The sequence below is a fragment of the Aphelocoma coerulescens genome, chromosome 1A (assembly GCF_041296385.1).
Source record: "Aphelocoma coerulescens isolate FSJ_1873_10779 chromosome 1A, UR_Acoe_1.0, whole genome shotgun sequence".
Lineage (NCBI taxonomy): Eukaryota > Metazoa > Chordata > Aves > Passeriformes > Corvidae > Aphelocoma > Aphelocoma coerulescens.
Genome location: NC_091014.1, coordinates 65,502,568 through 65,519,062, shown reverse-complemented (window position 1 = coordinate 65,519,062; position 16,495 = coordinate 65,502,568). Strand labels below are relative to the sequence as shown.

The window sequence follows — 16,495 nt, the reverse complement described above, 5'->3', positions numbered from 1 at the left end:
CTGTGGGCCCTTGGCTGCAGGGATGCTCCCCAGACTGAAGGAAGCCGAGTGCCTTTGACCTTCCCCAGAGTTGGTTTCTAGACCCCAGCTCAGGTTTTCTGTGTGACACCTCTGTGCTTTTGTACCATTCCTGATACCTGCCTCAGATCCTTTGTGTTTCAGTGTACAGAAGAACCTGTGTTCAGCCTCAGCCTCTCTTGCTGTCTTTCAGGGCCAGAGAAAGGTTTAACTCTTCCATCAGTGTCTCTCGGTTGTTCCTCTCCTAGTGTTCTCCAATGGCTCCTCCTGTGTATTCCGGTCTGAGCAGCACATTGTGATGTTTCAACAGCTGTAGGAACCCCTGCCTTGCTCTCTCAGAATATTCTGAGTTGGAAGACACCCATAAATGATCACTGAATCCAACCCCTGTCCCTGCCAGGGGACGGGACACCCCAACAATCGTGCCCTGTGCATGAGAGCATTGTCCCTGGGGCTGTGTCCATTCCTGGGGGAGCCTGTTCAGTGCCCCAGCACCCTCTGGGGGAAGAACCTTTTCCTGATATCCAGCCTAACCCTCCCCTGACACAGCTCCAGCCGTTCCCTCAGGTCCTGTCCCTGGTCACACAGAGCAGAGATCAGGGCCTGCCCCTCCTCTTCCCCAGGTGAGGAAGCTGCAGAACTGCTGTGAGCTCTGACCTCAGTCTCCTCCTCTCCAGCTGAACAGACCAAGTGCCCTCAGCTGCTCCTTGTGTGGCTTCCCCTCACCTATCCCTTCTTTGGACACTCTCTAACGGCTTTAGATCTTTCTTGTATTGTGGCACCCAAAACTTCACACAATATTCAAGATGAGACTGCCCCAGCCCAGAGCAGAGCAGGACAATCCCTCCCTGGCCTGGCCGGTGATGCTGGGCCTGGTGTCCCCAGGACAGGGATGTTCCTCCTGGCTCCAGGCCACTGCTGACTCATGTCCAACTGGCCACTGACCAGGATCCCCAGGACCCTTTCCACAGCACTGCTCTCCAGCCCCTCACTCCCCAGTCTGTCCGTACATCCAGGGCTGTCCCATCCCAGGTGCAGAACCCAGCCCTTGTCTTTGTTAAACTTCACACAGTTGGTGATTGCCCAGCCCTATCATTTTTCCAAGGCTCTCTGCAGGGCCTTTCTGCCCTCCAGGGAGTCAACAGCTCTTCCCAGTTTTGTATCATCTGCAAGCTTACTTAGTATCCCTTCCAGTCCCGCATTCAAGCTGTTTATGAGGATTTTTAAGAGAACTGGGCCTAAGATGGCGCCCTGTGGAACCCCACAGGTGACAGGCCACCAGTCTGATGTCATCCCAGTTACTGTCACTTTTTGTACTTGACCTGTGAGCAAGTTGCTCACCCATCACACGATGTGTTTATCCAGCTGTGGGCTGCACACTGAGATAGATGATATCCAAAGCTTTACTGAAATCCAAAAAGATTACATCTACTGACATTTCTTGATCAGATGGGCGGGTTACCTTAGCATGAAAAGAAATTAGTTTTGATAAGCATGACTTTCCTCTCATAAAGCTGTGCTGGCTGTGACCAATGACTGTGTTGTCCTTCAGGTGTTTTTTAATACTTCCCAAAATAATCATCATCATGTTCATAATTTTACCAGGCACTGGAGTGAGACTGATAGGCCTGTAGCTTCCAGGGTTATCCTTCTTGCCCTCTTTGAAAACTAGGACCTCTCCAAATTCCCAAGACTGTTCAAAAATCATGAAGAGATGCCTCGTGATGACATCAGCCAGCTCTTTATGTGTTCTCAGATTAATCCCCTCACACCCCAAAGACTTATAGGGATCTAGCTGGAGCAGCAGATCCCTCACACCTTCAGGGTTAACTCAGAGTTTATCATTCTCACAATCACAGTCCTCTAGCTCAGGGTGCTGGGACCTCCTTAATCCATCATCAGTGTTGAAGACAGAGGCAAAGAAAGCATTAAACATCTCGTCTATGGCCCTGGTTGTGAGGTGACCATCCTCATCCTGTAGTGGGCTGATGTCATTTCAGCACTGCCTTTTGCCATTAATGTATTTTTAAAACCCTCTTTTTATTGTCCCCCACATTTCTGGTGGCTTCAATTGCAATGGAACTTTGACCACATGAATTCTCCCCCTACAGTGGTGAGCAGCATCTCCCTATTCCTTCCACATCACCTGACCTTGCTTCCAGTGGGCATACACCTTCCTTTTTCACCTTATCTCCAAAAGAAGATTCCTGTTCAGCCAAGGTAGCCTTCCACCTCATCTGCTTGACATCCGATTTTTAGGAATTGCCAGCTCCTGTGCTCTCAGGAGATGGTGCTTAAAAAGTGACCAGCACTGATCGACCCCAGGACCTTCAAAAGCATTCTCCCAGAGGACTTTATTTACTGGTTCCCTGAGCAGCCTGAAGCCTGCTCTTCCCATGTCGAGGGTTGAAGTTTTGCTGGCGCTTTTCCCTCTGTCACCAGAGATTTTAAACTCAGTGGCTTCATGGTCACTGTGGCCAAGACAGCCACCAATCTCCACTAAGAGGATCACAAGATCCTCTCTGTTGACTAGCAACAAATCAAGGAGGGCATCTTTCCGAGTCAGCTCTCTTAGTACCTGTACCATGAAGTTGTCATCCAGGTGTTTCAGGAATACAGAGGGAGTATATGAAAATTGTGTTAAGAAGCAGAATACATTTTAAGGCCTGCTGTGGATCTGATGACCATCTCCCCATCTGAATATGTTCCCTGTGTGTTCAGGTCATTGTATGGTAATAATGCGTTTGAAATTAACCTCCTGTGAAATGAGGAGACTAAAACATCCTGGGGTTCTGCCTGTGCCAAATCAAAGCTTCTGTCTGGAAGGTAAAGTGTAAGCAATGTGTGGTTATTGCTCTTTTAGATATGCAGTGACTAACAAATAAGAGAAATATGTATATCAGTTGTAATACAACCTTTTCCTAAATGTCATTATTTGTAGAAAAGTACAGTGCTACCATGCACGAGGGAAGATTGATGTAAGTTAGATGTAAATTTAATGTGAGCAGGAGTATGTTTCATGGTTTATCAGACAGTGTCACAGAACACTACTGATTAAACACTCCATTGCAGACCAAAAGAGACAGAGTCATCAATTTTTACTTGAAATGAGTTGTATAAAACAACATGTTAACTTTGCTGTCTGGCCCTGTCCACCCCCCATCCATTCCTCCTCTCTCCACCACTCCTCCTTTCCCCTGCTTTAAAAAGAAATGGTTCCTGCTCACTCTACTAGTCTTCACTAGTGGTGCTGAGCAGTACTGGATATGCTGTTCCAATGTGGTGCCCGTGGCGCCAGACAACCATCTGTAGCTCATACTCGTCTATCTTCACTGTTTCACGTGTGACTCTTTCTTCAGACAGCAGGAAAATGACTGTGTAAAGGGCAAATTCGAACTCCGGGCTGACACCAATAAAGGTGCTTCCAATTGGCTTGACCGAGCCCTTCCAGCTGAACTGGATGCTCAAAACTTGGTCATCTTTGTCAGGCTGAAAGCATAAATGAAACAACAGAATAATCTCCAACACAGCTGTGACTGGACAGATAGAAATTCTGATTCCAGATTTTTGAGAGCTTTGTAAGATTCAGTCATCCTTTGTATGCCTGGGTGCTATAGCTGGAGCACAGTCTTTTCCCTGACCTCTGGAGCATACATGACCATTTATCCCAACTAAGCCTCACCAGTGTTGCAGTTCTGTAAACACCAGCACTTCTTTTTAAAATAGTTTTTGTAAAAAAAAAGAAGCTGGAAAGCATGTTAGTAGTCATTCTGCTTATATACAGTTATATACTGTATATACTTATTACTGTTCAAAACACTGAGGCTATGATTGCATCATTACACCTGTTCCATTACAACTTCTATCTCTGGATCCATTTGTCTTGCAAAGGCCCCCAGGGGCTTGTTCTTACCCTGGTTTTGTTCTTCCGAGCCACATATCCCTTGTAATCAATCTGATTGTGCTTCTCCTGAAGGTAAAATTGCACCCAGTTGTGCAAACCTAAGATCTCTTTACCACGCCATGTTTCTCCAACAAAAACATGTTCAAAACCACAAGAATCAGGTCTGTAATGAAAAAGAAAAAAAAGAAAAAAAAAGAAAAAAAATACATAGGTCTTTTATATGTTTCATAGAGCCATAGAATGGTTTGGGTTGGAAGGGACGGTAAAGCTCATCTTGTTCCACTCCCTGCCATGGGCAGGGACACCTTCCACTATCCCAGCTTGCTCAGAGCCCCATCCAACCTGGCCTTGGACACTGCCAGGGATGGGGCAGCCACAGCTTCTCTGGGCAACCTGTGCCAGGGCCTCCCCACCCTCATGGGGACCAATTTCTTCCTCATATCCAATCTAAACCCACTCTCTGTCAGTCTGAAGCATTCTTCCAGTTCTACGTGTAACAGATGGCACTTGGGCTTGCATTTACCTAAATCAGAATAGCACAGAGATTTTCAGTGCCCATACCCATCAAACATACCTGTCTCCCTCTTTCCTGGCATAGAGCTGGAACCAGATGTCATAAAGCTGATGCTTGAAATCAGCAAGGTTTGGCTTTGCTAGATTTTTTTTCAGCAGATAGTCATGAGCTAGCTGAAGGATAGAAAACCAAGATACATACACAGTTTAGTTTTTAATTCAGTGTTTTCAGCGACAAAAAAGATCTGTGTTACTCACTCTCATGACCTCTGTCGCTAAGATCGCATCAAGGAAACAATTGTTTTCAGCTATTTCTTCTGGAGTTACTACTTCTGCTACACCAGTTGATGTCTCATAGTTGTCCAATAAGGAAATAAAGGCTGCAGAAAAAAGAGAAACTTTCAGTCTTCTCATATGCCTGATCCAGGCATTAGAGTGCCATCATAAAAAGTCACCATAGAATATGTCTTGACAGCCCTTAGAGAAAGTCATTCCTTTATATGTCAGATTCCACTCCCAGATACACTGTTAGGTGTAGGCCTCAAGGTGACTCAAGGCCAGATCACTGCTGTATTTTTAAAGATCTTTTTAAAGATAAACAGCTACTGAGCTTCCTTATGGAGCTGAGTGATAGATTACCTTCTACCAAAGGTAATAATTACCTTCTACCAAAACAAATCATATCTGACCACCACAATTACAGACACAGGCTTAGGACCTTGAGCTATGCTGGCACAAGGTTTTGTGGGCATTATTTCAGTAGAGGAATAATAGAGCATAAACCTATATGAGATGTCTTGAGCTTGAGAAAAATTAGGGAAGGAAACATACATTCATAGACTTGGCTGAAGAATAGCCTCCAACAGAAATGCAAGAACTAGCTATGGGTCTAGTACTATCTAGAAGGGCTTAGAAGCTGTGAGTAAAGGAGTAAGGATTAATTTGGCATCTTTTTCAATACATAGAATCATAGAAGGGTTTGGGTTGGAAGAGACTTTAAAGATTATCCAGTTCAAACTTCCTGCCATGGGCAGGGACACCTTCCACTATCCCAGATTGCTCAGAGCCCCATCCAACCTGGCCTTGGACACTGCCAGGGATGGGGCAGCCACAGCTCCTCTGGACAAACTGTTCACTACTGTGTCTCAACCGCCCTCACAGGAAAGAATTTCTTTCTAAATTCTAATATTAACCTATTCTCTGTCAGTTTGAAGCCATGCCCCCTTGTCCTGTTACCCTTGCAAAGAATCTCTCTCCATCTTTCCTGTGGGCTCCCTTCAGGCACTGCAAGGCCACAATGAGGTCACCCCAAAGCCTTCTCTTCTCCAGGCTGAACAATCCCAATTCCCTCAGCCTTTCCTCACAGCAGAGCTGCTCCATCCCTCTGCTCCCCTTGGTGTCCCTGCTCTGGACTGGCTCCAGCAGCTCCCTGTCCTTCCTGTGCTGGGATCCCAGGGCTGGATGCAGCCCTGCAGGGGGGTCTCAGCAGAGTGGGGCAGAGGGGCAGAATTCCCCCTCCCCTGCTGCCCACGCTGGGGGCTCAGCCCAGCTCAGGGGGTTCTGTCCCAGCGCACACAGCCAGGGCAGGGCCAGCTCTCACCCACAGCACCCCCGAGTCCTTCTGCCAGGGCTGCTCCCTCTGCTCATCCCCAGCCTGGATTGATCCCAGGGGTTGTCCTGACCCTAGCGCAGCACCAGCACTTGGTCTTGTTAAACCCTGTGAGATTCCCATGGGTCACTTCTTGAGCTTGTGGTAAGTGTCTCATCCCTTTTACTTTGTAGTGGAAGAGCCAGAGAATTCAGATTTTGCCTAAGGCACAAAAGGATGTTCCTCCTGAGGCTCAGGTACAGGTACCCTCCATGCAACTGTTAGGAAAACTCCCTTCAAATGACCTACAGCCTGATGATCTTCACCACCATCCAAAGTATATACAATGTTATATTTTAGGCAAACACATCAAAACCAGCACAGATTTTTTTATATTACATCCACCATTAACAAAAGAACAGGTCTCACTTGCAAAAGTTTTTATGCTCTTCAGGCGTTCTTCATTTACATTGTGAAAGAGATGTCTGGCTGCGTTGTCCTGGACAGCACTGTCACCTTGCTGTGCTGGGCCTGCTTTTCCCTAAGAAGAACACCAGAGGAAAACAATGTAAGGAGTAAGATGTCCTTAGAGGAGACAGTGCCTGCCTTTGCAATAATCAAACCAAACCCCATAATGCTATCAGGATTCTTTGCTAGGAATTGTCTTCCTATGAAACAAGAGAAGACATTACAGAACTGCCAGCATAAAGAAAAAAGACAATCTCTGGCACTGTAAGAGCCTGAAATTTCTCTGTTGACACAGAGATGACTGTGCTGGCCCATGTGATACTTCTGTTCTGCTCAGTAACCAGCTGTGCTATTATACATCACAAATGGTAAACAGAAGTGATATACAGCAAGGGCTTCCTCCCATCACGAATAAATTTAAAGGAAATTTGGGTACCTTCTGTCTCTGCAGTTGTAAGGAGGCTTTCCTGATAATTTTCAAATTTCTCTTTCACAAATGGCATTCTCAAGGAAAGAAGACAGAAGATGAATAGCAGCTTGTTAACACGGGCAAGGGGTACCTAGATCCTTGTTTTGACAAATGGAGAAACCATATGGGAGAAGTTTTTCCCAAATGCATTTTGGCTTGAGGTAGATACCACTATTTTGAGTTTATCAGCAACAGAAAATTTTCTGTTATAATATGAAGCAAAACTGGAATAAAGTGTTTGAGTAACATCAGAATAAAGTGAGTTCTTGTTCACTTTGAGTGAGTTCACATGGGCCAGCACAGTCATCTCTGTGTCAACAGAGAAATTTCAGGCTCTTACAGTGCCAGAGATTGTCTTTTTTCTTTATGCTGGCAGTTCTTGTGTAAGGACAAAACTGGATTGTGAATATTCTGGCCTGTTGCAATTTGTGGTCAAAACACATGGTCGTGTTTGCACTGCACTGAGCTAGCAAGGAGTGAATGGCTGCTTATCAAATCTCTCACTCCTCCCTCACAGTTCCCTGGGACTGCAAGCAAGTCCTGAAGTCTTCTTCACCCACCCCTCTGTGCTACTCCCCACTCTCCCAGAGAAACCCAGGAATTTCTCAAATTCCTCCCTTATTCCCCTAAGAATGACTTGGGACCTTTCTCCTTTTCTCCCTTTCTCCCTTGCTGCAAGTCACCCAGACCACACACACAAGCTGTCATTCACACACTGAAACACCCAGGGTGGAGCAGGACATCTCTAGTGCTGCTTAAAGTGTGGTTAACACTGAATTCAGACTCTGTTTCTCGGGGTGTCATCTTGTTGGCTCTTGAAAACCTCCAGAGATGGGGATTTCACAGCTTCTCTAGGCATCCTGTTCCTTTGTTGTTGTTGAATTTCATGATGTTCCTTCCTTAGCCTGTTCCTCCAGCCTCCTGTGTCCAGTGGAAGAGAAGCCACACACCTGAGCATATCAACTTCCTCACCACAGTTTGCTTCATCTGCAGAACTGGAAGGGTTGCATGCTGGTTCCTCCTCCAGCTCACAGACAGAGATATGAAATATTACAGGACCCAAGACAAACACCTGAGAGACCCCACTTGTCACCAAGGTCCAGGTAAGTGTGAAGCATTTGTGATCTCTGCACCGTTCCCTCTCCTAAGGGATGCTTTCCTCACTGGACACAACAAAGGACAGGCAACTCTTTTAGCAAAAGGCACTTTTGCTGCAGCACCACACCACTCTTAATCCTGACTTAGCAACTGGTTACCTGCACATCAATTGTGTAGTCTTCCCCAGGCCTAAGGCGGTGAACATCTACATCCCACATCTCATTGAAAAGCTTAGAAAGTTCATGATTTAAGGCCTTCCTGTCAAGAAATACAGAGGAATATATGTGTTAAAAAAAGGCACATGCTGTTATTTCTGCAAGTCACTTCTAGAATCTTCTAATGCCACTCCATGTTCGGGATATCGGCTTGTCATTAAGTTTCTCTTTCTCCCCACACCTTCCTATCACTGCTGCTGGAAAAACCACAATGCTTATGGTCCACGTTCCTTTTTAAAAAATGCAGGTAACCTGTAAGGAAACCTGAGCCTTCCCTAAGGTTATGCCAGAATCTATTTCAACAAAGTTCTTGCTGGTAAGTCTTCCTGCAGTTTTCCATGCACTGAAACAAAAATGAAGATGGTACTGTTTCATTCCTGAGGATTCTGTGCACAAATCAGAGGCAAGCGAGAGATTGTTACTAGCATGCAGCAACGCTGCCAACTGAACAGGAAGCACAGAATTCTCTCTATGATGCTTTTCTAGCAGCAATCTTATAAACTCTTCCTACTCTTTTTCCTTCAAGCAAGATTCCACACAGAATGTTTTCCTTTGCCAAGTGATTATCCCAGCATAAAGGTAGTGGTGACAAAGGGTGAGTAAGGCTCTAAACACCAGGTCTGCATACAATAAAAATTCCTCATGCACTGATCTCTGATGCACATACAGACCTACCCAAGCTTCTCCTTCCCTTATTTTTAATGGAGTCTTTTCCTGCATAATAGTGTACAGTTTTCAGAAGTCTGTCCATTTGTCTATCAACAAGATTTAAGAAGTGTTGTGTGTTGGTTTTGCATGGCCTGGTTTTTGGTAGTGGGGGGGTCCACAGAGGTGGCTTATGTGAGAAGATGCTAGAAGCTTCCACCATGTCCAGCAGAGCCAATCAGTGATGGCTCTGAAGATGGACATGCTGCTGGCCAAGGCTGGGCCAATTAGAGAGGTTGGTAATGCCTCTGTGATAACATATTTAAGAAGAAAATCAACACAAACTGGGCACAGTTTTTCCTAGCCAGAGAAGAGGAGGAGGTGAGAACACGTGAGGAAAACAACATGGAGACACCAAGGTCAGTGCAGAAGGAGGGGCAGGAGGTGCTCCAGGTGCCAGAGCCAAGGTGCCTCTGCAGGCCGTGGTGCAGACCATGGTGCAGCAGCTGTGCCCCTGCAGCCTGTGGGTCCACAGGGGATGCAGAGATCCACCCGCAGCCCATAGGGAAGGGGCCCATGCCAGGGTGGGTGGATGCCTGGAGGAGGCTGTGATCCAGTGGGAGACCCGATGGAGAGAGAGGGCCCTGCTTCCAGGCCAGAGCAGCCTGTCCTTGGAGGACTGCACCCCGTGGAAGAGTGACCCACCCTGCAGCAGTTTTGGGAGGACTGTGTGCCTGTGGGAGGAATTCATGTTGCAGCAGTTTGGGGAGAACTGCTGCTTGTGAGATTTGGAGCCAGGCTGGAGAAGTTCATGGAGAACTGTCTCCTGTGGGAGGGACCCCGCAGTCTTGTGCACAGGGGAAGACTGCTCTCCCTGCACAGCAGAAGATCTTGGGTGACAAACTGACCAAAACCCCCATGCCCTGTCTCCCTGCGCTGTCAGTGGGAAGGAGGGAGGGGTTGGGGGGAAAAAGATGTTTTTAAGGGCTTATTTTACTTCTCATAATCCTCCTCTGATTTTTTTAGTAATAAATCTACTTTGTACTTCTAAGTTGAGCCTGTTTTGCCCTTGGAGTGTTTTCTCATGGTCCTTATCTCAACTCATGAACCCTTCATTAATTTGTTTCTCTCCTCTGCCCAGCTGTGGCAGGGGAGAGTGAGGGAGCGGCTTTTGTCGGTGCCTGGCATTTGGCCAGTGTCAAACCACAACGGGTTGTTATTGTGATGAAGCACTCAGAGGTAGCTCCAGTTCAAGTACATTATGTCCACACTAAGAGGAGATCAAGAAGATGGAGTGGAGAAAAAAAGAAGTGGATTAATCTTTAAATGACTGACAGTGGAATCAATCAGTTACAAACCAGCACATGAATCAAAGCCCAGAGAAGAACCGCTTGATAATTTTGAATTCTTCTCCAAAAGAAATGTTTTCCAGAGAAGAAGAAAAGTACAGAAGTCTGTCAAGAATTGGCATTTCTTTAAAATAGCTCTTGGGGCAACTTGCCATGATTTTACCAACTCATTCTCCCAGACTGAGCCAAGGCACCTTCAAGCCCAGCTCTGAACCTCTGATTAGTGTTACGTTTTCTCCTTCTGTTCTGGCCAGGACAGAGATAACTCACTGCATCCTCTTGCCAGTGGCAAATTCCATGTTCTCTAGCAGAAGGAGCAAACAAAGATTGTGGCAAAGGCACAAAGGCAGGGCAGATAACCGTAACTACTGCAGCTGCCACGCCTCAGTCCACCTGTAACCGTGGATCTTAGCCACTGTGCTCCTCAGCTACACTGGAGGCACTGACAGGTGGGTTCCCTGGTACTTTGGGATAGTTGTGGATTGGAAATCTACACGATCACTTGAACTTTGTGGGCTTGAACAGGTGTCAATACCTGAAAAAAGGAAAAAGGCTAAAATTTCTAGCATATAGGAGCCAAAGGATATGTTCATTGTCAGGGTTAAACAGGAATATGAAGGAAGATTTGGGCTTGGAACAGGTACTTGCATGGATCTCGCAGTGGAGAAGAAGGAGGCTGTCACAGAGGAGCTTCATTCAGCCCCTGCCCAAACACCAGGCTCTGCTTGTACAGTAAGTGGCACTTGTGGCATCACATCATCAACACTGGCTGGGCAGCCCAAACAAGGCCCCTGCTCAATGTCCCAGGGAGCTCCCTCAGAAGCCACCAGCAGCAGCAGTTTTATTTATTTCCAGCCATACTTCCATATTCTTTCCAGAGTCTTAAGAAGAGCAAGCCCTTCTCAAAAGAGCTTACAAACCACCACCAAACAGAAAACTGCTCACCTCAGCAGCTCAGCTGAAGGCCCAAGGACAGGACTGGTGAGTTCACAGAACAGTACCAGAGATGTTTTTCAAACGTCAAGCCTTTACCTTGGACTGCTCTAATTTTATTGGATCACTTTTGTCCTGGATTCTGGACCTTCCTGCTGTCTCCTCCTCTGCATCAGCTTATCCCATCTGTTTGAGAACCATCATATTATGTTTAATAGAGTTTTTACTTTGGAAGGAACTACTGGTGGTGGAGAGGAGTCTGCTGCCTGCTGAACATCCAAGGTATGTGGAACATTAGGGAGTGTGTCAGCTGGGTTTTATTATAATATTTTGTTCCACAGATACAGTATTTTATATACGTATAGTTTTGTATGTGTGTATTTTGGTGAAAGTCACCTATCTAGGAGAGATCTGTCATCCCCTTAATACCTACTGCTTGTTCTCAGTCTGCTCTTGGCAGGTTTGTCCTGTGTTTATAAAACACTGTAGGGCTCTGTTTGACCTTTCCTCCTTTAGAAATATTACGGAATATCACATGAGCTCAAGGTGTCTACTCAGGAGAGGGTTACAGCAAGCATATACCTAGAGATTTCAATCCCCGTTTTTGTTCAATAAATATTCTTTTACTAAATGTATTCCTGCATTCAGGAAACTTGTCCCAAAACTGAAATCACTAAATTTTACAAAATAAAAGCCTTTACTCTCCTTTATCTCTGCTAGGTGCTACCACAATGTCATAATGAAGTTTTCCTCTCCTTTTTGTTGTCCCTTTAGTTTCCAAACAGAGAGAGCACCTGTTTATGCTGTAAATGAAGATTAAAAAAAAATATACCCTTGCCAAAGCAAAAAAACTTGTCTAGCAACATATACAGTCATCTTGTAAAAACTCTTTCTGGATGGTATTTCTTTTAAAAGGGCCATAAACTTAGCTTACACATACAAGGTGAGACAACTTCAATGAGAAGATGCCCAACACCTTCATGCAAATCCGTGACACACCAGCAAGTAGGTAAGGTTTTCCTGGAAAAGGGTATTGCATATTTACTCCCTGGTTTTCAACACAATGGCATGGCTGGCTCAAACACAGAGATGTTTATCATCAATTATCAATCCCCTCCCTATGGTGAAAGTTCTGAGTTGTTAAATTTATGCTTTCACATAAAATTAATTATTTCTGTGCAAGAAGTCTGGCCAATTGGATTTTGTCCAGTTGGAGCCTTGCTTGGAAGTGCTTATGTGAGCAAAGCACCACCCCAGTAACAACACTCAGTCTGCACTTTTAAGAGCTGAGAAAACTTGGGAGAGGCTCTTTGCAACAGTAACTGATGCACCAGCAGTGTGGTTAGAGCAAAAGAATCTAACATCTTCATTTTATTCTTCATTCTACCCAAAACAATGCTCCAAGAAGAAGACTTTCTTGCTATAAATCAGAAATGACTCAAGACATGAAGAGAATTAAAGGTCAGTGGCAAATAATGTGTGCAAGTCAACAGTGTCAGAGCAAGAAAAACATGTATTGCAAATGGGTCACATGAAGCCCTGCAAAGGTTTGATTGAACACCTTCTCCAAAGTAAATTTACCTTCCAAGATCCTTTCAACAACATGCAATTTTATAGAGCCTTTAATCTTTACATAGAGAAGAAAAGGATTTGGAATACCTCATGAGCAGCTGTTTACAAGAAGTTTCCAATAATTTAAAAACTTGGTTCAAATGTTGTGAAATATATGCAACAGCTTTTATGGCTAACAGAAGATAGAAACAATTCTTTAGATTTTCATCTTACGCCAGTATCTATGTCTTCTATTTGAGTCCAGTGATTTATTTTATTTTTTCATTTAAAGCTGGTATTTGAAATACCAAAGGATAAATATGGCAGGTTTTGTACGTGGAAAGGGAAGGGCAATGTCAAGGGGCAAACATAAGAGTGGAGCAATCTGTCAAGGGCCTGGGCAGGCAGCTGATGTTTGAAGAACTGATTCTAAGTTACCAGCTATGTTTAAGCACAGTCTGATTTTAGCATCACCTTTATTTTAAGGTAATGGTTCAGTAGCCTCAGCGACGTTTTACACTGCAGTGAGTCAGGAAAACAGAACAGAAGGAGGACCAGGGTTCTTGCTGTGAGCCATGTCATGTAATATTCACCCTTTTACAGACAAATCTATCCCATCCCCACTACCCTTCCTGTTAGAGGAGAATTTGTATGATTGTCTCTTACCCACTTGCCATGCCAGGAAGAAGTTTTTCTCTTGGCAAATACTCTGAGCAGGGAGAAGGCAGCCAGAAGCTCAGCAATCCTCCTGTAGTCCAAGGCACAGAGCTGTGCTCCTCTTACACCCTCTTGCCCACTGAGGACTGTCACTCAGCCTGACAGGAAGGCACGGGAGAAGCAGGAGGTGCCATTTCCCACAAGAGTCTAAGGGCAACACCACAACTCACGCCTCTCTCAGCGCAGGAACACTCACACCAGGAAGTCAGAGGTATCGGTAGCAAGCTGTTGCCTCACCTTATCTTGCACCTTGGATTATTTGCCATACAGATTTTACATCTCTGGATGACGTTTGAGCCCAAAAAAAAGCACTGCAAGCCTGAAAGCCTTGTGATAGATGGGACATTCTAGAGTTATTCTGTATCTAGTGATTATTTGACAGTAGAAGAGAAGATGATAATTAAACTGAGATCAAAAAAAATCAAAGGCAGGGAAGAAAAAAAACCCAACAAATGCTTCTCTATTTACAGCTGAAACTGCTAAGTGGGATCTTGTGAATATTAGGAGGTGTTACAGCAAGGAAACGTTTTTGAAAGGCAGAACTTAGCATGTGGCACTGGAAGCATGTGGTGGCAGGTGCTGGTAGGTGCAGGTACCCACTCCAGTGCCTGTCCTGGGAAGCTTGCATTCATTATGTGGCTAAATCAACCTTCAGACAGTTTAAAGTTTATTGGTTTTTGGTTGGTACTTGCAGCATTTTCTTCTTCATAATAATTAATTTCTGAAAAGCATAGCCTTAGGTCTAAACTATATATATAGAGAGAGAGAGAGACAGAAGCCAGAATGGCTTGATGCTAGCTACCAGTCATACAAATGGTTCTGCAGCTCTGGTCCATGTACCCCTTCAAAGAATCCATTTAGGGCCAAATAAAACCCCTGGTAATGAAGACACTTGACACACAGAATTGCATAGGGAAAAAGACATGCAGCCCACTTAAAACTCTTAAAAGTGAAGCTTCCTTTTGACACTGGTAGGGGAAATGAAAGTATCTCAAAATTGAATGTCCTTAATTTTAACAGAAATAATTTTATTTATCATTTTTGGTTAGTATTTATTGCAGTTCAGGGTAAACAAGGTAAATGACAAAAATCTATTGCCCTGTATTTGTCAACTGCCCCAGTTTATCAACTGAATGCAGGAACTCTTCTTCTAAGCTTTCCTTTAAAATACAAAAGCCAGTGGGCATATTCTGTCTATAAGAAAGTTGCGACTTCTTTACTCACACTAACAGAAAGAGCCCAGATGGGAGCCAAGGGAATTTTCACTTACAAGCAGCATCATCACTGAAGTCAGTGGTTTTAAGTAAATCTTTAATAAAATTACAACTCAGTAGCATTACCAGCAATTTCACAACCGTGTACTTCAATCTCTTTTAAAACTTCTGTCTTTTGATTTGGACACTGAGCTACGAAAAATGCAAAGTTCCTGAAGAGAGTGCAGGGGTGTGTTTGCCAACACAAACGAAGCACTGATCAGAGGCAAATTAGATCAGCACAGAATCTGGGTCATCCCCAGGTCTAATGCAGAAAAAAAGAGTGTGCAGAGATCAGCCTTAGTATCTACATGGGCTGGCTTCCTCTGCAGCAGAGCCCAGCCAGTGCTTTGTCAAATCCATTGCACAGGGCAGCAGATGTGGTTTCTGTGCAAGAGCTGAGGCCAGGCTGCCCCTGTGCTCTGTTCCTCTTTTTCTGTCACGAGGGAATAGGGAGAGGGTTTGGTGCTGTCTCGCTCACACGTGACCAGCACTTCCAAAGGAGTGGGGCGAGAAACTTGTGGAAAATGTTCTGCCTGACAAAACCACCACCTCAAGCATCAGATGCTGACCTTTGCCAAGGTCAAGGATCAAGGAGATCCTGGGAATAAAACATGTTTCTAAAGCATGTAGGCATCTCTGCACATTTCTGGCCTAAATATTTTGCTTTTCCAGCCAAGGTGGCCAACAGGTAAGTGTTGGTTTGTCACCTCTAGTCTGGTGCCTACATTTACCTGAAGGGAGAAAGGGTTGATTCAGAGGTATTTTAAACCTCTTTGGTCGATCAAGAGAGGTGTGAGTGAGAACACTGAGTTTTACAGGCTTCCAGACCAATGCAGCCAGGGCTCAAACCTGCACAAAGGGCACATTTCAGCTGGACAGGCTCACTCAGGGAGACTGAGTAAAAGCTGCCAGCTGGAAAAAACATCCTGCAGATCTACAACACAGTCCTTTCCCAGGAAAAGGCAGAGCAGATCTTTGGGTCACGTTTTGCGTGTGGATGTAGGGAAGAGGGAAGTTTATGAGACACCGAGGATGCTGGACATTCCCATGGGAGCTTTGGCTATTGCTGCCAAAATTCCCCACAAGCTGACCCACACTGAAAAGCAGTGGAGACACAGCCTGAGTTGGTCAGTGGGAACCCATCCAGGTCAGAGCTCACTGAGAGCAGAGCACAGGGACACTGAGGTCTCCACCCTTCCTTAAAAATTAATATTCAAGTTGGAGCCTCTCCTATCAGATTGTTTCCCACCAAACTCCAGGACCCCTGTGCCTGTCTCAGTTATCTCCCTTTTCCTAAGCCTCAGCCTCTCAGTCCTGGAGTCCTTCTCTCCAGCCAGTGGTGTTACAATCCCTACAATTTACTGGGGAGTTTCTGGTGCAGCAGCTGTCATTCTGAAAGAGAAAACTATGAGGATTACAGAGCCAGGCATGTTCTTGTCATAGAAACGCCAGGAATAAATAATTCCATCCCTGCAGCTACATATGTGTACCTGGACTGTGACACAACCTTCTTACCATTAGGCTGGTCTGTTAATATTCTTTCACTTACCAGTGCTAATTCCCAGGTTTAGTAAATAAATCATGACTGACTTATGATGTGTTCTCACAGACAGATGAGCCAGCTGCACACTCAGCAAACCAAGAGGCTGAAAGAAAACATCTCCTTGGGCACACAGGAGGCTCAGTACCCCTGTGTGAGCTTAGGGGATAAAGGAGGACTTTTTTTATTACGTTTATTTTTAGGACAGCCAAGCATACACCTTTCTTGAAT

General features: G+C 45.1%; 1 protein-coding gene across 1 annotated transcript; it reads right to left on the bottom strand.

The window, feature by feature from the left end:
• Nucleotides 1-3,223: 3,223 nt before the first annotated feature.
• LOC138104263 (poly(U)-specific endoribonuclease-A-like) lies at nt 3,224-13,781 on the bottom strand. Its single transcript, XM_069003321.1, has 7 exons — nt 13,418-13,781; nt 8,217-8,316; nt 6,453-6,564; nt 4,694-4,815; nt 4,497-4,609; nt 3,932-4,085; nt 3,224-3,507 (listed from the first exon to the last, which is right to left on the bottom strand). Exons 1-7 carry the CDS (start codon nt 13,426-13,428, stop codon nt 3,250-3,252), a joined length of 870 nt encoding a protein of 289 aa, XP_068859422.1. The 5' UTR covers nt 13,429-13,781; the 3' UTR covers nt 3,224-3,249.
• Nucleotides 13,782-16,495: the final 2,714 nt, after the last annotated feature.